At 36.2% G+C, this 22,803-nt stretch overlaps 1 protein-coding gene across 2 annotated transcripts in view; it reads right to left on the bottom strand.

The window, feature by feature from the left end:
• ATP6V1H (ATPase H+ transporting V1 subunit H) overlaps nucleotides 1–22,803 on the bottom strand; it is a 151,630-nt gene that overhangs the window by 20,932 nt on the left and 107,895 nt on the right. For both annotated transcript variants that reach the window (XM_019729824.2, XM_019729826.2), the window contains one exon: nucleotides 17,274–17,387. In XM_019729824.2, coding sequence (XP_019585383.1) covers nucleotides 17,274–17,387 — 114 coding nt within the window. The remainder of the gene's footprint in view (nucleotides 1–17,273; nucleotides 17,388–22,803) is intronic.

Here is a 22,803-nt window from a genome sequence, read left to right as displayed (position 1 = left end):
TAAAAGGTTCAAATTTCCAGGTACAAAACAAATAAGTCATGGGGATGTAATGTACAGCTTAGAAAATATATTCAATAATATTGTAATAGCATGGTATAGAGTCAGATGGTTGCTAGAACTATCATGGTGATCACTTTAGGTATTTAAAGGTTGAATGACTATGGTGTACACCTGAAACTAATATAATATTGTATGTTAGCTACATTTTAATAAAAATTTTAAAAAGATTATAAACCTTAAATAATGAACCTATACATCAATTATAGAACTAAAAAAATAAAGTGTAACAACAAACAATACAGAAAATCTTGAGCAATCCAGAAAATAGCAAAATCAAAGTAAATTATGAATATATAATAATATGTTGATCTTCTCTCTTTTATTTTTTCCCCACTTCCAACTTGCCTCCAAGTTTTACAGATTCTTTCCTCTTCCACCCCTGATTCTGCCTTACTAAGTGGACATCCTCATAACCCATGGCCTAAATTGAATCTGCAGTTTTCTTACTGGCATTTCTTCCTCCAGTTCTACCTAACTCCAATCCACTAGTCCCTGTCTCTAAAACAGTCTTTCTCAAAAGACCCTTACTGTTTTTCCTATCCCTCTATAGTTTTCCACAGTCTTCTGGAAAGAGTTCAAACTTCTGAGCACAGCAAAGATGGGTTTTCATGATCTGGCCACTCCTTATGCCTCCATCTCTATTTTTAGCTTCATAACCAGACTTTAGCTGTCCAGAACCACTGGTAATTCTCCAAGTGAGTATCTCTCTGACCTCCCTGTCACTGGAATCTCCCCCAACTCTCCACTCCCCTTTTATTGGCTTCCTCCTCCTAATCTGTTAACAGCTCCTACATCCTCTCTGCCCAGAACCTTCCCAGTTCCAGGTCTCCCCAGGTCTTCACTAGGCCCACTCTCAACATGGTCACATAACCTTTTCCCATGAGTATGACAATGAAGCATGTGCTTGTCATCCTCCAACACAGGATGGCTGACATGCCTCACACATTACACAGGTGGCATTAAATACTTAATGAGTTGGAAGAAGTCTGGATCCCTGAGCACTTATGGTTCTGGACTGCCGAGCCCCACATTTTTAACGTGAGATAGACACAAACATCTATCATGTTTAAACTATAGTTATTTGGGGTTTCTCTTATATTGTTAGCTGAAACTATACTACCAATCATTGCTTCTCTTGAATAAAAATATTAGAATATATATTAAATGTACACTGGTTTTAATGCAAGTTTATTCAATCACCTGTCATTTAAAATATGCCTAGGTAACAGCTTCCCTACAAACTTAATTCCAGACAGATGGCAGTCAAACTCAATTTTTTTCAAATACTGAAATTCTGAAACTTTGCTCAATATAAAGCAGTCCTGACACAATTTCCACCGGACAGCTCATCTATTATTTGTTGCCTCCACTTCTAATTCTCATCCACGTGGATGAGCAGAAAGGCTGTGATATCAATCTAGAACTAACAAAATAAACTTTAACAACGAACAATACAGAAAATCCTGAGCACCCAGAAAATAGTTAGCAAGGTCAAAGTAAATTATGAGCATATAATAATATCATCTCCCACTGAGAGACTAGCACATTATCCAAATAATAGAGGACAGCAGAAAACAAAACAAAACAAAAACCTTTTTTAAAAGGCAGCATGTGATAACTTGCTTTTATATTATCCTTTGGAAAGACATCTATGCTTCAAATTAAATGCTGATGTTTCTAAAAGCATAATATATGAACAACTTGGTCTGAAGAGCACTCTCCACGAACAAGAAATCATTTTAGTGGAGGAAAAACAGAATGTAGATTAAATCAAAACTCTCTGTTTTAAACATTTTAAACCACAACTTACATTCAAAACTATGCCAAAGATCATCCAAGTAAAAAAAGTAAAAAAAAAAAAAAAAAGTTACCTATTTTTCCAGAACTATGCCACAAATGAGAATATTTTAAACAACAGTTAATATTTTGTTCTGTAGACAAATCTATACATTTTCTTTTATACATAATAATCATCATTTAAAATAATTTCTACTAGTAATTTTCTCCAAATTGGGAGCACTATTTTTCAATTTCAGGAAACTAATTAGTTCCTATTTGTCACAACATAAAAAGTCTATTTTTACAGTTCCAATTTTTAAAAAGTATATATTTAATATTTTAAATCCAAGGTACTTAAGTCTTTTTATTTCTACACAGGTAATAAGTAAAAAAGGTTAAAGTAAATCATGGCTACCAAATTCTGGGTAGATATTATTCTAAGGCTACCAAGAGGAACTTCAGAATATTATTTAAAGAACAGAGGCCCAAACAACTAACATATTCTGCTATTACCCAACAAATAACTTCTATATACTAGAAATCCTAAAGCATTAAAAAAAATTAGAGAAGCATGAGAAATATTACTTCAAATAGATTACAAATGATAAAAAGGTGTGCTTTTTGTTTGTTTGTTTTAAAAGTATGATGATGAATAATAAAACAGATACTTCTAAATACAGGTACTTGGGTTGGGGGAAGAGAAACAGGTCTTGAAATTGCCAGGTTATAAATCACTACTTGTATAAACCTTTTAAACAGCTATTTAACATAGGCTTTTAATTGTTTTAAACTAAAAAAAAAACTAAAACCACTTCAAACTAAATATAAACAAAATTTATATTTAATATTAAGTTACATAAATCATTTTCTTGACTTCACCGTTAAATGGGCATAATGAGTAAAGTGATTGAGAGAAAAATCACCCACATGATTTAAAAAGCCAAGATACCAAAAGAATTAATAAATAGTATTAATTTAATCTGTAAAATTTAAAGGCTATGATGAAAGCTAGATATACCTTATTAAAATATTTACAACTCCTAAGACTTAAGAAGTCAAGCAAAGTTTTCCTTAGAAGTTATTTTCTTGACACCTCTGAAGTAAGTCGCTTTCCCTCTCAGTGGCAACAGTACCATCACTCTTAACCTTAAAGTCAGGTCAGGAAATGGAGGTGGAAAAACATCTCTTTCCATCAACAAAGAGCCAGGAGCAGTGGGCAGTGATTACATGAAGCAAAAAGAAGGGAAAGCCAGGTAATCAACCTACTGGGGCTGATCCATTAGTTCCCATGAGGAGGAAAGGAACATCTGATTGCTGGGCAAGACTTACACATAGCCAGCTTTTCTGCACAAAAGCCAGGGTGCGGGAGGAACAAAAGGAGAGTAGAGATTTTTAAAAATTAAATAATTCTGCAAACTGCAGACATGGTAGCTGAAATCAGATAGAAATAGCAAGGACTTGAAGGAAAAAAGAAAAAGAATGACCTGGACAGTAAGCAGTAGACACTGACCATGAAAACAGGCAAAGAAGAGACAGAAGATGGGCCAGCTGCACAGCAATGCTACCTGAATACTAAAGCAAAGCCCTGACAAGTGTCTTGTAAAGAGGAATTCTTACCGTGGATGGGAAGTATGAGCAACTGCTCATCCATTAGGCCAAGTATGCCTTACTCAATAGCATGATAGAGTAACACCGCATTTGGAATTTGGGGTTACACAGACACACACTCAAATCTAACTGCTAAAAAATGAAGAATTTGGGCAGTTACTTAACCACATTTATGCACTGGACTTCAGATCTGTAAAAATAGGAACAGTAACATCTATCTTGCAGAGATGTGTGAAGATTAAAAATGATAACATATTCCCTGGCTAATGTCTCAATAATGTTCATTTTCTTCCCTCTCATGGTCTTGGATAGGGTTGTTCTACTCCACCTCCATCTATTATCTATAGCACTCCCAACAACTGATAAAGAGTGGGAAATACTCTGAACACTTTTAAAGAATTGTACTGCTTCCTAACCACTACTATGCCCACCTCACCCTCAAATTAAAAGTTTACAGCATAAAAAATTAAATCTTTAGCTATGAGGAAACATTTATTCAGCATAAATTGGATACCTACCATCCTCAATTTACCAATTCATTTCAATGAATATACGAGTATATTTGTTAAATTAGTCCAGATATCAGAATTTTAATCTCATCAGTAGAAGGGTTATTTGGCAGGGAAGTTCAGCTATATATTTAATAGTAGATAGTCCCTAGCTAATAAGTAACAATCCCATCCTGCCTCTTCAGGGCCTTCCCTCCATTAATTACTCAGCCCTTGAATCTTCAATTTCTCCCACTCTAACTCTCTTAAGGTACCACTTAAACATCTCCTATTTTAAAACATACACATGATGACAACAAAAATCCAGTCTCTACCTCAGGCCCCCACTAAGCACTGTCCTTCCTCCTCCCCCTACTAATGAAGCCCAAATGAAGCTTCTAGAAAAAGAAGTTCTAGAATAACCTCCTTTCCTTCATCACCATCCTCAGCCGGCTGCAATCTGCCTTCTAGGCCACCAAGGGCCCTGGCCCAGGTCACCAACAGCATTCTTGCTGCCCCATTCAAGGTACACTTTCAGTCCTCTTCTTCCCTGTCCTCTTAGCTATATTTTACACTGCTCACCACTTACTCAATCCTTCTGAAATATACGCCCTTTCTTTTATTTCCCTAACAGCATATGTTCCTGATTTTCTCCTAAATTTCCAGCCATTTCTCCACTGAATCAGCCAGTTTTCCATCGACCCCACCCTCCTTGTGTGAAATCTATTCTTCTTCTGTTGGCCCCTTAAATGTTTTGTCTCATTCTCTAACAGTGGTCGTCAACCTTTTCTGGAACACAGACCTCTTTGAGAATTTAAGGAAAAGCATGGAACCTCCCCACAGAAAATATTTATGCATGCATTTTTGCCTATAATTTCAAGGAATTAATCCAAAAACCTCCTAGGTGAAGAGGCCCTATTCTACACATGCTTGTTTGGGGTAACCCCATCCACTTCCATTTCTTCAATCCTCTCTCTATTGATTACTTTAAATCTATCTCTCTAGCTTACATCTTGCTCCTCAACTCCAAACCTATATTTCTGACTATCTTTTTTATTTCTCCTTGGATATAATTCAGAGACATAAAATTCAGTATGTTAAAAAAAAAAAAAAAAATGTATCAGCTCCTCACTGCCATTCAAATCCTGTTCCTCCTTCATCAGGTAAAGGAGAGACTAATGACCAAGAAACTGGCCTGGCAGGAATTAAAGGAACTTCCCACGCCTGGGTGTCTGGAAGGGCATACCCAAACTGAGCCAGCCAAATGCAGGAAGCGCAACTAGAAAATCATGAACACACTGAGGTTTAGCATGCTTCTGTGCAGCAACATGACAGGCTTGTAGGGCAGGAAAGCCAGTGTGCAGAAAAGAAATAAGCAGGACTATAGATGTGAGAGACCATGTGGCCAGAAGGGAAGGGAGATGGAAAAAGTTGCTGCCTTGCTTCCTACTAGCTTTCTGGTTCCCAGTTTCAGTGGAACTGTGTGACTTCACCTAGCATCAGATTCTGGGAGCTACACTGACATCCTCATATCTTCTTATATTTAAGCTAACTTGAATAGGCTTCTGTTTCTTGCAAACACACCATTCCTGGTGAAGATAAGGAATAAGAAAAAAATGTTCAGATCTTAGTTTACTAAGGTACTCTTTGACTAGTAGAACCAATTATATTCCTGTTTTGTTCTGGCAGAACCATGTAGTGGCTAATTTATTTCTATAATTTTATCATTTACATTACTTCATGTGTAGCTTCTACTTAAATGTGTAGCTTCTATAAAAACACTGAAAAGATTTTTTTTATTATCACTTTAGGATAATTTTTTACCATCCCTTCAACTTCATCAAAAATGTAAGTTAATAAATCAGAACACACATTCTTAGTTAAAATATCAGTTCTGACTATGAAGTTTGCGAACTTGTTGCAATGATGTTGCTAACCTTTTTATTTTTTTAACATCAGAGGGATTATTCATTATGAATTTGTACCAACTGGACAAACAGTTAACCAAGTTTACTATTTGGAAGTGCTGAAAGGCTGTGTGAAAAAGTTAGACGACCTGAACTTTCGCCAACAATCCATGACTCTTACATCACAACAAGGCACCAGTTCACAGGGCACTGTCTGTAAGGGAGTTTTTAGCCAGTAAACAAATAACTGTATTGGAACACCCTCCCTACTCACCAGATCTGGCCCCCTATGACTTCTTTCTTTACTTGAAGATAAAGGAAATATTGAAAGGAAGACACGAAATTCAGGATGAAATTCAGGACATCAAGGATCATATGATGACAGCTCTGGTGGCCATCCCGGAAAAAAGAGTTCTAAAATTGCTTTGAAGGGTAGACTAGGCGGTGGCATCAGTGCATAGCTTCCCAAGGGGAGTACTTCGAAGGTGACCATAGTGATATTCAGTAATGAGGTATGTAGCACTTTTTCTAGGATGAGTTTGCAAACTTAATTGTCATACCTCGTAACATACTCGAGAGAAAAACAGCAAAATTGTTCTAGGTTGTCAAAAGATGATTAACTGGATATATTTTATTTTAAACATGCATAATATGCAAAAATCTTAGAAAAAAAAAGACCTGTGTATGTATACACACATATACACACACAAGTTTCTTATGTAGGCAGAACAAAATTAGACAAATGGAAAAAATGGAGTCTCAAAATATGCGAATTATTTTACTAACATACTAACCATGAACATAATCACCTTACCAAATAAGAAATCTCATTCACTTACATGACTAATAACTGAAGAAAACAAATGTCTGCAATAATCTAAATACCTTATGATTAAATTTCTTTAAATTGTCTTAATGTTGGAGAGCACTCACTCTTGGTATGCCAAATAAAACCTGTAGTACTAATTTCTGATGAAAAGCATGGTTAGGAGACATTTTTCTAGTAGTTTTATAACATCTATCATAAAAACACTCTAGATCAAAGATATAATGCCATTTTCAGAAAATCATAACTTAGATAGAAAGCTGATATTGACTCACATTTCTCTCAAGATTACTACCTGAAGTGAAACTTACCAAATATTACTTAGATGCTAGGAGGAAAGAAGAAATAGAAATAAGATAAAATTTTTACTGGCTCAGGAAAGCTAAGCTCTGGAATGCAAAGTGCCTGGCCATTCTCTCCTCCTCCAGTCTCCCAACACAGCCTAGACGAGATGCTTTAGTGATTGTTATATTATCTCTTCTTAAGATTCAGTTTCCTATGCACTGATGAATACACACTGCAGATGCAAAAGCACTACCCCTATAAAAAATAAAGTCCCCCAAAATATTTTGCAATCTTTATAGTAATGATCGACTCAGGTAAGAAACACCAATGGGTGCTAAAAAAAACCACAAAAAAACAAACAAACAAACAAAAAAAAAAAACAGAGTGAAAGTTTGTTGGGAAAGACAAGTACATAGTCCCAAAATACTCATAACAAAGGGGGAAAAGTTCATTACAGTGGAGAAACCTAATAGATACCACTTGAAGCAGGTGATCAAAGTTAACATCACCAATAATAGGGCAAACTGATTCAAGAGCTTCCTTTATAAAAACACTGAGAAGGATACAAATCACTTCTGTGGTGTTCTTGCCAAAAATGCATGAATGACCTGAATCCAATCAGAAAGAAACATCAGATTTATGAAATTGAGGGACATTCTGTGAAGCAATCAGCCTGTAGTCTTTAAAAATATTAATGTTAAGAAAGACAAAGAAAGACCAAAAAGTTATTCTATTTAAAGGAGTCTATTTAAATAACTAAATGCCATGTATGACCATGGATTGGACAGAAAATATTTGCTATAAATAAGGAACTTGAATATGAGCTATACATTATAGTACTGCATCATTATACCACAGTTATGTAAGAAAACTTCTCTGTTCTTAGGAGATATATGCTGAAGTATTTAGGGCTGAAGGATCATGTCTGCCACTTAGTCTCAAACAATTCAGAAAGAGAGGTTGAGAGAGAAAAGACACAAATGTGGCAACATGTCAACAACTGGTGGTGAATCTAAGTGAAAAGTATACTAATTAATTGTACTGTTCTTGCAGCTCTTCAGTAGTTGAAATCCTTTCAAATTAAAAAATTTAAAAAAAAAAGACTAATCCTCCTAAGAAAACCTTTTTCTTTTCATACTCCCCTTTTCCATTGCAAGCAGGAGGAGAAAAGCTACATCCTAAGGACAGAGGAGCAGGAAGGCCGAAGGATCCTGGTTCTTTTATAAGCTGAGTTGTACCAGCTCTGGATTTGCCAATATATACTATAGTTTACATGACATGAGAAAGAGAAATCCCTTACTTATTAAAATTTTAAAAAATCCTACAAGAAACAATTGATATTCAGATTACTGTGATGTTAAATCTTCCTGAAATACGAAAATAAAGCACATGACTTCAAAGACGGCCTTTTGGTATTAGTTCAGCCACTCCCAGACTCCCAGTTTGGGTTGTGGTGACATTGCTGTGCTTTCCACAAACAGCATGCTCACAGACTGCAATTATCTAAAGTCCTTCCTATAGTCCAACCTCATCTTCATCAACTAACACCTTCTTTATCTTTCAGACTCAGTCTGAGCATTACCTTCTCAGGAAACTTTCCCTTTTGAAGGTCCAGGGTAGGTGAGGCACAATCCCCAAGCTCCTCTGACACCTATTCTTACTTCTGTCATCACCCTCATGACACCACACTGAACCTCTGTGCTGTGCCGTTATTGTCTACTTCATATCTCTACTTTAGCACATATTGAAGTATCTAATAAATATTTCTGTCCCTGCCTAAATTTGAGAGGGGAGGCTAATTACAGGGATAAAAGTAAACACTCCTCAATTGTGAAAGTAGATACAAATGGAACACCACAATGTTTTAAACAAATACTAAAATGTTTTTTTCATAAGGTATTTCTGGGCTGTTTAAGCAAGGTAGGAAAAACTGTCATACAAGAGACTATTTTCATTTTCAAGCATCTACAAATACCTAAACTTGAAGATACGAGAAGTACAGGGAACTGTTCTAGAGCTTTGATACTGTGTAGGTGTAAGAAATATGATCTTTTAGTAAAACATCTGGCCCTCATATTAACACTTTCATACTGCTGTACTAAATTCATTTTTTAAAGTAAGGACTGGCAATAAACTTTAACTCAGATAAGGGGATTTAAATTTAGGGTAGGTACCTACTGCACCACTGTATAATTCTTTTTAATGTAAATTTAATTAAAATTCAAGTAAAATATATTTACATCAAAAGAAGTCTTTCTTAAGATGACAGGCTTGTCACCATTTTTTAAGTTGATTCCTCAAGTTTTCAGGGGTGACAAAAATTTATCAATACATTTCTGTGAACCCATGAGACTTTTTCCCCCATCAAAATGTAATATCTGGGTGACATACATAAAAAGAAACGAAGAAAACAATTCAGTTACTTAGATGAGTAACTATAGTTTGCTTAATCTTTACTTTTTAGCATACTCTATTCTATTGAGGTCTATTTGATTATTTAAAGCACATGACACACACACATGCGCGTGCACATGCACAAAGTCCATGAAATGAAATATTCATGTGTGACCACAAATATAATTGCCCTGACCACTGAAAGGGAAAGGAGAGAAAGCATTTAAAAACAAAGCAAGTTCGTTCATTTTTCTCTGTCTCTCCGTACCAGACAAGACTTTTGTCTATGCTTAACCAATCCTTCAAAACGCAATTCAGGTATCTGTACATCTAAGAAGCCAATCTTAACTGAACAAATTCACAACATAAACTTGATCCACAGATACTTACATCTTAGCAACATGCACCTACATTGAAATCTGAATTTGATTTTTTTATTCAATTATAAAGTACACAGACTCTATTATCCATCACTGGGTTTATTTTCTTTACTGTTGAAATGCTCATTATTTAGGCTGGTACTTTGAATCTAAGAATTATGTTTTGCTGGTATTTCCAAACCAATTGTAATTAAGTGATATACAGTACCCAGAAAAATAAGTTAGTACAGTCTCAAAACTTTTCAAACTACCAAAGTACAAGCAACTATAGACTAAGGGGCCCGGAGTTGATCAAGTGATAGTGAGACAACAGCCATAAAGATTCCTTTTTACTTGTAATTGGTTTTGATATATTTTTAAAACTCAAGTTATATTTGTTTTTGAAAAATACACAAAACATATGTCCTTAAAGACATTTTCAAAGGTTCCTCCACTAAAAATATCCTAAGAATAATGTGGAAAATTCCAGGCACTGAAAGAGAAAATGCACTTCTCTAAATTAATTCTGGAAAATGTTAAATCTGGAAATGTTACATGTTTATTAAAAATCACATGGGATGTTTTAGTAACATGATTATTAATACTAAAAAGGTTTTTTCCTTCAATTCAGTTCATAAGTAACTATTTTACTCACTATATTTATGGTAATATACTTACAGAATAACTAAAATATCCTAAGCAGATATAAACATCAGGGAATAAAGCAGTATACATAGCTTGGTGAGTTCTTCTCTGTTACATTATTTACCTACACATGAAAGATCTAGAGAAAGTTAACACTCTTAGAACTTATTATTTTGCTTGAAATGAGAGTGGAAAAGAATCTAAAAACAAATAGAAAATTCTACAACAGATCCTCTACCTACAAAATTCAGTGTTTCTTTCTTGAAGTCCTGAGCTGTCCATATGCACATATGGTTGCTTCTGAATTAGAGGCTGATACATTTAAAACCATTCTGTAGGAAAAAAATGATGACACTTTATTATGTTAAATTATAAAGTATAAACTGAGGGTATATATAAAAGTTCTCTAGAGTAAGCTGTCACTGTTAAAGTGTGATCAAACAATATAGTGGATGTTTAAACAAAATAAAATTTATTACAGTAAGACACATTGCCATTAATCCCCCTCAAAATACTCCCTCTCCTTTGAACACACTTATCTCATCATTCTTGCCACTTTCTGAAGCAGTTCTGGAAGTCCTCTTTCGTGAGTGTCTTTAGTTGTGCTGTCATGGCTGCCTCAGTGTCCTGAATCATTTTGACTTTGGGGAAGAGCCAGAGGTCACACTGTACCAGATCTGCTGAATAAGGTGGATGAGGACACACATAATGTTTTTATTTGACAGAAATTTCTATATAACAGAAGCGATGTGTGACATGGAGCATTGTCATGACGGAGGATGATTTACGGCACACTTTAAAAACACACCTTCTGTCAATGGTAGCTCACACACAACTGACTGTGCCGAACAAGTTAAAACTTGTCACACACTATTACTAAGGTTCGATGTGCCACTTCCCATATTGAATATCCCTGTCTTTTCATTGGATGGCACTTGGCGGCAGCAGCATTCACTCTATGTTGTAATCATAACGAAAAGGCTCCATGTCACACATTGCTTCTGGCATGGCAATTTCTGTCAAATAAAAACATTACAGTGTGTCCTCATCCACCTTATTCACCAAATCTGGCACAACTTCTGGCACAGATCTGGTGCAACTTCTGGCTCTTCCCCAAAGTCAAAATGACCATGAAAGGTAAACGTTTTGAATTGATTTAGGACATCATGGCAAATACAACAGCACAACTAAAGACACTCATGAAAGAGGACTTCCAGAACTGCTTCAGAAAGTAGGAAGATGGGCTAAGCATGTTCAAAGCGATGGTGAGTATTTTGAGGGGGGAATAAGGGCAATGTGTCTTTTACTGTAATTAATTTTTTTTTTAATTTAAACATTCACTGTATTTTTTTTATCATACCTTGTATATATTCTGCCAAGTTTATGAATATAAAAGTTCAGCACTGCTCAAAAGAACAATGTGGCTACACAGGAATGCACAGTGGCTACAGGGAGATCAGAGCTGCATGTACCATTTAGGAGGGCTGTGAGTAGTAATGACCTGCCCCAGGCGTCCTGAACTGAGGAGGAACCAGTGTGCCAACCATTCCCTTCCTCCCTAGCAACTCTATCCTGCCCCCTCTACCCCTCCAAATCACTTAGGGTTATCTGTAATCCATTATTCCATCTAAATACAGATGTCATGTGGAAGGGGAGAAACACTGGCTACTCTATTAGACTTGTAATTCACAAAAATAATTTTGAAATTAATCATAAAATTGTGAAAAAGAATTAACTATTTTCATATGATACATAAGGGTACTCTGCATTATACAAACCAGAGATAAATCCATCTCTACATTATCAAGAAATGTAATTTTTAACTCCTTAAAACAAATTAAATCAAGATCCAGAGACAGCCCAGTTCTATAATTTCAAAAGTATCCAATTTACACTTAAAATGTAATTTTAAACCTACACTTAAAACAAAAATAAATTCTCTGCAATAAAAAATGTGAACCTTATATCCAAAGTTATAATTAGTTTAATAACCAAAAACTAGGAATAATGCAATATCAAAAAATCTAAAAATCATTTAAGGTAGAAAAGTAAAAGAAAATCAAGAGTGTGCTATAAATCTGAAAGCATGGCCTAAGAGCAAAACAGCGATGACAGATAATGTGCAAAATTTTCACAAAAAGCTGCAACTGCTTTGCCATTCAGGTAGACTTTTATTTCACTTTTATCCATGATTATATTTTAATTACTTTCAACTATTTAAGTGTGTAGTGCTAAAATATATCACTTATAAAAACTCATTTTAATTAAATCAAAACAAAATGCTAAGAGGAAACAAAGTCAACTGTGTTTTCATATTTTTTTACTTGGTATGAAACATCTTTACAACACCAGTACCATATTTCAGGTTAAAAAGGAAACCTCTATTTTAGGTAAGTAGAAAGGCAATCTTTACCAGCATGATTTAATAAAGACAACTCGGTTACCTGCATAAAGATATTGATTTAAAATCCTTTTACATTTGGGGATAACACAGCAGAAGATTTATTTTCCTATGGCACTCTAATTGGTCTCATACTGCTCTGATGTTGAAATAAATTGCTATTATTTGAGCAATTTTCATTCTCTGGCACAAAGAGCCATAGAAATGTATGGCACAACAAAATCTATAGGTCACATGTGAATTCTAATCTTTCTGCATATGAAAATTCCTTTATAAAGAAAGTATAGGAAAATACTGACACTAACCGTCTCCATTAAATGGATTTACCATAACTAAAACACTGAATTAAAATAGCTGGGTACATAATTAGAAAGGAGGGGAATTAGAAAGCTATTCCCTCAGCTAGTCATTGATTAAGAGCAAATAAACCAGTTTCTGGCTATAAAGACATTTACTTTTCCTTTTGTACTCATACATCAAAAAACATACTATGAGACTAAATCAAGTTCCTAAATTCAAAGAAAAAAATCCAAATTTTAAATGTTTCATCTTCAATGCACAATCATGTGAACAACAAAAATATTTTCTCCACTGGCAAAGGGACAAGGTCAATATCCTTTCATACCTATCTTTTCTTTCACATCAGAAATATACATTTTTTAAAAAAAGCTAAACCCAGCAATAAATTCTTTAAGACAAATAATTATTAAAATGGAATTGGTTTTTATAAACAAAACAAGAATTATACTCCAGCAACTCTAATTTCAACAAAAAGGGGAAATGAAATTGTGTTTCACAGAAACATTAGAAAAACACCTGGCAAATATAAGCTCATTGATTGCAACAGTCTCGAACTCTATTTAATGCGAACATTCTTTAAACTAATTTTATGAAAGAGACATAAATCAAGAGATATAAAATTACTAAATCAGTTATGTTGAAAAATGTGGCTCAGGGTAAAGTGAAACAAGGGGGGAAATCCAGTGGAACAGTCTTGCAGGGAAGATGTTGAAAAAAATTTGCCTTCATTGGTTGATGTGAGCTTTTGTCTATTAGCTTTTATCTGTTTCTGTATGTGAAGTGAGTTTTGTGCTGTGATCAGGGGTTGAGTAAATTCCTCCTTTGGTCTCATTCTCCCGAGCAGGGGAGACATGAGATGAGGTTTTCTGTTTGGTCTCATTCTCTCCAATAGGGGAGATATAAGATGATGTTTGTTGTTCTGTCCATGTTGTGAGATGATGGTTAGCTTAGGGTTAAAGAAATTCTTGATCAGGGGTTGAAAGAATTCCCTCTTTGTTCGGTTTTGCCCACATCAGCAGATGAAGTAAAGTAACTAAGTTATATCAGGATGATGTGACAGACACGTTGCCAGGTTTTGGAAGACCTTGGGTTGAAGGTCCCAAGCAAGAACAGTAGATATTGCTTATCCGGATGAACTGGCCCTTTGGACGGATGGGCAACATTCATGTCAGTAACTGCCGGACCCTCCCAGAACTGGCCATTCCCAGAGGGGGAGGCAGGAATAAGAAACGTGGCTCTAAGGTACAGCTGAGAAAATACATAAGACAGACCTCAGTTGACAGTGTAAATAATTACTGTCTCATCATCTAGTCATTTTGTCATTGGTGATTCCTCATCATTCTCACATTCTGAAGACTTCCAGCAATATGCAGCTTACAACACCAGGGGATGTCCTGACTTTCAGCCATGAACCTGGTGAGGTTTGGCTGATTCCCGGCCTCTCCAGTGTTATTCCCCAATGTTAGCCTTCTTGAGAACTTGTTAGCATCTAAAAACCTTGTATGCAGCTTACAGCTTACAACATCAGAAGACTTCTAACAACAACAACGACAACAACAGCAACATTCTTCAGATTGTTAACACCTTGAAAACTTATATGCAGCTTGCAACTTATAGACACCTTCGTTTCTAACAACAACAACAACAACAACAGCAGCAGCAGCAGCATTCTTGAGAACTTGTAAGCAGCGGTGTGAGAGATGCCTGAATTTCTCTTGGCTACAGACCTGGCAAGATTTTGATTTATGACTTTTCCAGTACTGTTCTCCCCGAGTTTGGTGAGCTTTTGACATCAATTGTAACAGTTACAATCCTACAGAGCTTATTACTGCTTTTGGATACTCTTTACTGATGTTATTTGTGTATTTAGCCAAGTGATTTTTGATCAATAGTAAACATATGTTGGGATCTCTTAAACTTATAAATATGTGTACTCCTTTGACATGACAATGGTATCAATGTTGATATTGAGATGTATGACTGGTTCTTTGTCATTATTATCTCAGCTTAGTTTTCTGGGCCTACTCAGAGAGGCCTTCTTTAATCATCCTATATAAAGTTACACCCACTTTCATCATATCAATAGCCCAGGACTTTACACAGTGCAAAGTAAGTGCTCAAAAAGTAGTTATTGAAAGAATACATAAACGTCAGTATTTATGAGAAAGCTTAAGTGGCAAGATCATAATATTTAACACGTAATGCCACAGGAGCACCTCCTGGATACTCTCCTAAACTGTATTTGCCTGCATCTTCCAAATGCACATATTCTAATGCATATTAATTCTTTTGTACCATAATCCTTTCAAAAAACTGGTAGTATTATTGTCAGTTATAGGTAATATATGAGGTGTGATTAAAAAAAATACAGTGATTGTTTAAATAAAAAACAATTTATTACAGTAAGAGACACATTGCCATTAATCCCCCGCAAAACATTCCTCCTCGCTTCCAACATATTTACCCCATCGTACTTGCCACTTTCTGAAGCAGCTCTGGAAGACCTCTTTCATAAGTATCTTTAGTTGCGCTGTCGTGGCTGCCTTGATATCCTGAATCGATTCAAAACATTTACCTTTCATGGTCATTTTGACTTTGGGGAAGAGCCAGAAGTCACATAGTGCCAGGTCTGGTGAATAAGGTGGATGAGGACACACTGTAATGTTTTGATTTGACATAAATTGCTATACCAGAAGCGATATGTGACACGGAGCCTTTCCATTGTGATCAACAAATAAGGCGAATGCTACTGTAGAGTGCCATCCAATGGAATGGCAGGGATCTTCAATACAGGAAATAGCATGTCGAATCTTTGTAACAGTGTGTGACAAGTTTCAACTTGTTTGGTGCAGTCAGTTGGGTGTGAGCTACAGTTGAGAACAGGTGTGTTTTAACTCTTTTCCTGCGTTGATTTCAAGTTTTTTTTCCCCAAAGTGTGTCAGAAATCCACAAAAAAACAAAAAGTTGATATTTTGACTATTTTATGCATTTAATAATAACAACTTGAGCTGCTTTGTATGCAAATGACATTATTTCTAAGTATAAAAATTTATGGAAATATTCATTTGGATACATCTGACTATTGCGGCAAAATGGTTAAAGTATGCCATAAATCATCCTCCATCAAGACAATGCTGTGTCACACATTGCCTCTGGTATATGGCAATTTCTGTCAAATAAAAACATTATGGTATGTCCTCATCCAACTTAGTCACTGGCTCTGGCACCATGCAACTTCTGGCTCTTTCCCAAAGTCAAAATGATTTAGGACATGGAGGCAGCCATGAGAGCGAAACTAAAGACACTCATAAAAGAGGACCTTCAGTACTTCAGAAAGTGGCAAGAACAATAGAATTAAATGTGTTTGAAGCAAGGAGGAGTATTTTGAGGGGGATTAAGGGTGATGTGTCTTTTACTGTAATAATTTTTTTTAAACATACACTGTATTGTTTGATCATAACTTGTATATTTGTTCATTGTGCCTTGACAAAAATAGTCCAACATTAGAGTATCCTTCCACAAGGTGGGAAATAGAGAGGCATTTGAACTATTCAAAAAAGTGCTGAAAGCACCGATCCTTCAACCTACAGCTAAAAATGCAATGGCAAAAGGAATCTGGTATGAACCATCATGTATACAAATAGCTCACCATTACATGTAAACGGTCACCCTTTAATTTATCTTCTTTAAAGTGGGTACAAAAAGGTCAATAATTTTTACTTTTAAAAAACGACAGAAAAACATGACTTTGGTTACTTCAAAAGCAAGAGGCTATAATGAATGAAATGTGAGAGTCAAAACTTAATAGATCAATTACTTTTAGTGTTTTCATGTGAACTGGTAAAAATCCATGAAGGTTAACCATATGCTGAATACATCTTGCAAAATCACAGAGTCTCTAATCAGTATAGTCCAACTGAATTTTATTCAAATCCAAAAAAGATTGATTCACTTATGTCACAAGGGTCCTTTTAGTTACTTCTGGAGTTGTGTTTGATATAAGTACTTTGAATATACATACATTTCTTCACAACATTAATGTAGTTGTTTTTTAAGTTATGTCATTGCTCTGGATTACTAAAATATATTTCTAGATATGTAATCAAAATCACTGATTTTAAAAACTATCATTCATCAGAGCATTAACATAAGAACTTTTGGAATGGATAAATGAGATCTCTCAGCCCAGTGCACGAGTGGGAGGAGAAAGCTGAAACATACCAGTTGTGCACCATGAGCTTCTGCACGGCCAGCAGAGCGTTGTAGCGAACTTGCTGGTCTTCATGGTGCATGTGGTTCATCACCAGTTGCTTCCCACCAAGCTGTTCAATAACCCTGCAGGACAGAAGCCACTTTGTGAAGATAACTGCAATTATTTTCAAACTCATGCTGTTAGTCAACAGAAAGCCCAAAACCCAAAGTGCCAAGGGATTTTAAAAAGAAAAGTTACAATATGGTCAGTAAACAAACAGGTGTCTTTTTTTATACCATTTTCTCCAAATCACAGATTTAAAGTATTCAAGTATTTTCTTTTGACTTCCTAATGATAAATTCAATTGCTATTCTTATTTCCTAATCTAGGCAAATATCATCTACCTGGATATCTCACAGACTAATATAGTATTTTAGACTATAGTTTTCTAGGTAGTTGAGTATTAACTTCTTTATTACCAGTATTTCTAGCTTGTTTAAAATCAGTATACTGAATACCACCAAGTATCTGTAATGATATCAGATCAATATTGAAAGCTGAATATTTTAAAAATACACGTATTTTGCCGTGTATAATGTGCACCCATGTTTTTGGCCAAAACTTTCAGGGGAAAAAAAAAAATCTTTCATTTTAATTTTTTAATTCAAATTTTTGTTTATATTTAGGTACTTGTTTTTTGTATTATAAAGGAATTTTAGCATTCATTTTTTCACATATATGGTACAGATATTTTATGTAACACATAATTACAAAACACAAGAACAGATACAACATCATAGGAATGGCAGCAGTGAGGTGGTCTCCTTGAGTTCTCCTCCGGAACTTACCACAAATTGAACATCTACAACCCATCAAAAGACTCTCTGCTCATCACACAGAACAGCTAAGAGACTCTTACAAGGATTACTTCAAGGTGGGCAAATTGGGCAAGCAGGGGAAGAGGGAAGGGAGTGGAGTGGAAACGCGGCCCTCATCCTTGGCTCCAGAGATGCAGCGGGCCACAGGAAAGAACAGAAACCACAAGAGCCAGGAGGTGGGCTCTTTCCCTGCATCCCACAGCTGATCTCTCCTACCCAGAGAGCAGCATATCCAGCTTTTGAGGCAGTAACCACAGCTGAGACCTCCAGCTGGGCCCTAGGTTAGACAAAGGACATAAATACCTTACCTGGGCCCCTCCCCCCACTCTTCCAATCATATCCCCGCCTTCTCAAGACTCGAGCTGGCCCCTGAACTGCGAAGTAGTGTCAGATTACAGAGGCGCCCTAGCACTCAAGATCTGGGAAGACATGTTTGCAGCTGTGACCCAGGGAAGAGGCTGGGAGGAGTGTGACACCACAGGGCTGGAAAACTCCTCCATTCCCAGCCCCCAACCTTTCTGGCCTGCCTAGAGCAAGGCAATTACAACTGCGGAGACACTCCCAATGGTCAGCAACAGGTGGCAGAGACAACTCAGGGCTTTCAGCAGCTCAGAAATCTCGTACCCTCCACACACACACACCCACGGAGAAGTGACCTAGGACTCAGGAGACCTAGGCACAGGGCCGGTTGTGTTACTCTCAGTGATGATATGTGCAGGGAAGAGCAGAAACTGCACTGACTTTGTAAAAACTACCATCCAGACCCCATATCCCTACTCATCTAGAACCGCAGTCCCAGGCTCACTTTGGGCACCAGGTGACCGGCTGAGCCTACACAAGACACAGAGGACTCTTTGGAACAGGAGAGGATAACCTGGAGATTATTTGGTTGGCTTAAGCCAAGATTGGTGCTGCTTTTTTTGTTTTGTTTTGTGTTTGCATTTTTGATATTTTTGTCTGTGTTGAGTGTGGGTTATCAGTTGTTCTTACATGTGAGTATATTTGGTTTTTTCTTTGTTGTTGTTGTTGATTTTGTGACTGGTGATTTGCTTTGTTCTGAAATTTCCCTACACCAGGGCCCAGCCCAAGAGACACAACATTCAACACACCCAGAGGCCAACTCCAGACCAAACCAGAGTATTACCAGGTGACATCCAGAGGGAATTCTCTACAGGCACAAGAGCCCCTAGGCGCCAAACCTCATTTGAGCGGTCAACCATCATCCACTGTGGGCAGAGCCAGGTCTCACAACTAGTCAACCTAGGAGTCAATCCCACCTACTGACAAGCCAAAAGCAATTAAAGTTCAACTTTAACAGGACAATACACACAGCAGAAGGGTCAACTTTGGAGCACACGCACAGGAATATAGAGAAGTAGTACAAGTCAAATATAAAGGACACATACTACATAAGATCACCCAGCAAGAACTAAGAACTCTAGGGGATCTACCTAATACATTGAAGCAAACACAGAGAGCCAGCCAGACTGTGGAAACAAAGAAACATGTCCCAAATAAAAGAATAGAAGAATCCTCCAGAACTGGAACAAAATGAAATAGAGGTAACCAACCTAACAGAGACCGAGTTCAGAACACTGATGATAAGAATGTTTAAGGAGCTTAGTGATGACACAAAGAAAGATAGAGAAATCATAATGAACAACCAGTTAGAACTAAAGAATATAATAACTGAAATAAAGAACACCCTTGAAGGAATTACCAGCAGGACAGATGAGGCAGAGGATCGAACCAGTGATTTAGAAGACAAGTTAGCAGAGATCACCCAAACAGAACAACAAAAAGAAAAAAAGGAATAAAAAACAATGAAAATGGTTTAAGAGACCTCTGGGATAACATAAAGTGCAACAACATGCGCATCGTAGGAATACCAGAAGGGGAAGAGAGGGAGCAAGGGATGGAGAACATATTTGAAGTAATAATGACTGAAAACTTCCCTAACGTGGTGAAGGAAATACACATACAAGCCCAGGAAGTGCAGAGAGTTCCAACCAGGATAAACCCAAACAGGTCCACACCAAGACACATTAAGTTAAAATGGCAAAGGTTAAAGACAGAGAGAGAGTCCTAAAAGCAGCAAGAGAAAGACAGCGGGTTACATACAAGGGAATTCCTATAAGACAATCAAATGACTTTTCTTCAGAAACTTTGTAGGCCAGGAGAGAGTAGCAGGAGGTACTCAAAGTGATGAAAAACATAGGCCTACAACCTAGATTGCTTTATCCAGCAAGGCTATCATTCAAAATTGAGAGATAAAGAGCTTCCCAGAAAACAATAAAGGAATTTATTACCACCAAGCCAGCAATGCAGTAAATTTTAAAAAGGCTTCTGTAAACAGAAGAAAGATGAAAACAATCTAACTACAAATTAAAAGATGGCAATAACTATGTACCTATCAAAGATCACTTTAAACGAAAATGGATTAAATGCTCCCATCAAAAGACATAGGGTGGCTGAGTAGATAAGAAAGCAAGACCATTGCATATGCTGTATACAAGAGACTCACCTCAGATCAAAAGACACACACAGGATGAAAGTGAAGGGTTGGAATAACATTTCATGCAAATGGAAATGACCAAAAGGCTGGAGTTGCAATACTTATATCTGACAAAATAGACTTTAAAATGAAGAATATATTAAAAGACAAAGATAGGCACTACATAATAATAAAGCGATAATCCGACAACAGTACATAACCCTAGCAAACTTCTATGCACCCAACAAAGGAGCACCTAAATATATAAAACAGATATTAACTGACACAAAGACAGAGATCAACAGTAACACTATCATAGCAGGGGATTTCAACACACCTCTGAGAACAAGGGACAGGTCTTCCAGACAGAAAATAAATATGGAAACAACAGCCTTAAAGAACACATTGGACCAGTTGGATTTAATCGATATTTTCAGAGCATTTCACCCCAAAGCTGCAGGACACACGTTCTTCTCAAGTGCACACAGAACATTTTCCAAGACAGACCACATATTAGGCCACAAAACAAATCTTGACAAATTTAAGAAAATTGAAATCATACCAATTATCTTCTCTGACCACAGTGCTATGAAATCAGAAAACTATAGGAAAAAATACTGGAAGACACACAAATACATGGAGGCTGAGTAACATGTTACTAAATAATGAATGGGTCAACAATGAGATCAAGGAAGAAATAAAAAAATTAAAATCATATGATCATATCAATAGACACAGAAAAAGCATTTGACAAAATCCAGTAGCCCTTTATAGAAACTCTTAAGAAAGTGGGAATAGAGGGATCATATCTCAACATAAAAAAGGCCATATATGATAAACCCACAGCTAACATCATACTCAAAGGGGAAAAGCTAAAACCATTCCCCTTAAGATTAGGAATAAGGCAAGGTTGCCCACTTTCTCCACTTTTATCCAACATAGTGCTGGAAGTTCTAACCACGGCAATCAGACAAGAAAAAGAAGTACAAGGCATCCAAATTGGTAAGGAGGAAGTAAAATTATCATTATATGCAGATGACCTGATACTATATATATAGAAAACCCTAAAGACTCCATCAAAAAACTATTAGAACTGATAAATGAATTTAGTAAAGTAGCAGGATACAAAATTAATATTCAGAAATCAGTTGCATTTGTATATACCAATAATAAAATATCAGAAGGAAAAATTAAGAAAACAATTCCATTTTCAATTGCTTCAAAGACTTTAAAATACCTGGGAATAAATGTAACCAAAGAAGTGAAGATCTGTACTCAGAAAATTATAAGACACTGAAGAGAGAAATTAAAGAGGATACAAATAGATGGAAACACATACCATGCTCATGGATAGGAAGAATTAATATTGGTAAAATGTCCATACTGCCTAAGGCAATACACAGATTCAATGCAATTCCTATCAAACTACCAAGCACATTTTTCACAGAAACAAAACATGTAATCCTAAAATTTATACAGAACTATAAAAGACCCCGGATAGCCTCAGCAATCTTGAGAAATAAGAACAAAGTGAGAAGTATAACGATACCTGACATCAAATTATACTGCAAATCTAAAGTAATCAAAACAGCATTGTACTGGCATAGAAACAGACACATAGATCAATGGAACAGAATAGAGAGCCCAGAAATAAATCCATGCCTATATGGTCATTTAATCTGCAACAATGGAAGCAAGAATTTACGGTGGGGTAAAGACAGTCTATTCAATAAATGGTGCTGGGAAACCTGAACAGACACACGCAAAAATGAAGCTGGACCACCTTCTTACACCATATACAAGAATAAATTCAAAATAGATTAAGACATAAATGTAAGATCTGAAACCATAAAACTCCTGGAAGACAATATAGGAAGAAACTTTATAGACATTACCCGGAGTAAGATTTTTACTGATACATGCCCTCGGGCAAGGGAAATAAGAAAAAAAATAAACATGTGGGATTACATCAAACTAGAAAGTTTTTCACAGCAAAGGAAACCATCAATAAAACAAAAAGGGATTCTACAGAACGGTAGAAGATATTTGCCAATGATATATCCGATAAGGGGTTAATATCCAAAATTTATAAAAAACTCACTCAACTCAACTCCAAAAAATCAAACAACCCAATTAAAAAATGGGCAGAGGACATGAAGAGACATTTTTCTAAGGAGGATATACAGA

Source organism: Rhinolophus sinicus, linkage group LG14 (genome assembly GCF_036562045.2).
Source record: "Rhinolophus sinicus isolate RSC01 linkage group LG14, ASM3656204v1, whole genome shotgun sequence".
Taxonomy (NCBI): domain Eukaryota; kingdom Metazoa; phylum Chordata; class Mammalia; order Chiroptera; family Rhinolophidae; genus Rhinolophus; species Rhinolophus sinicus.
Note: the sequence above shows the minus strand (reverse complement) of the source record. Positions and strands in the feature narration are given on the sequence as shown.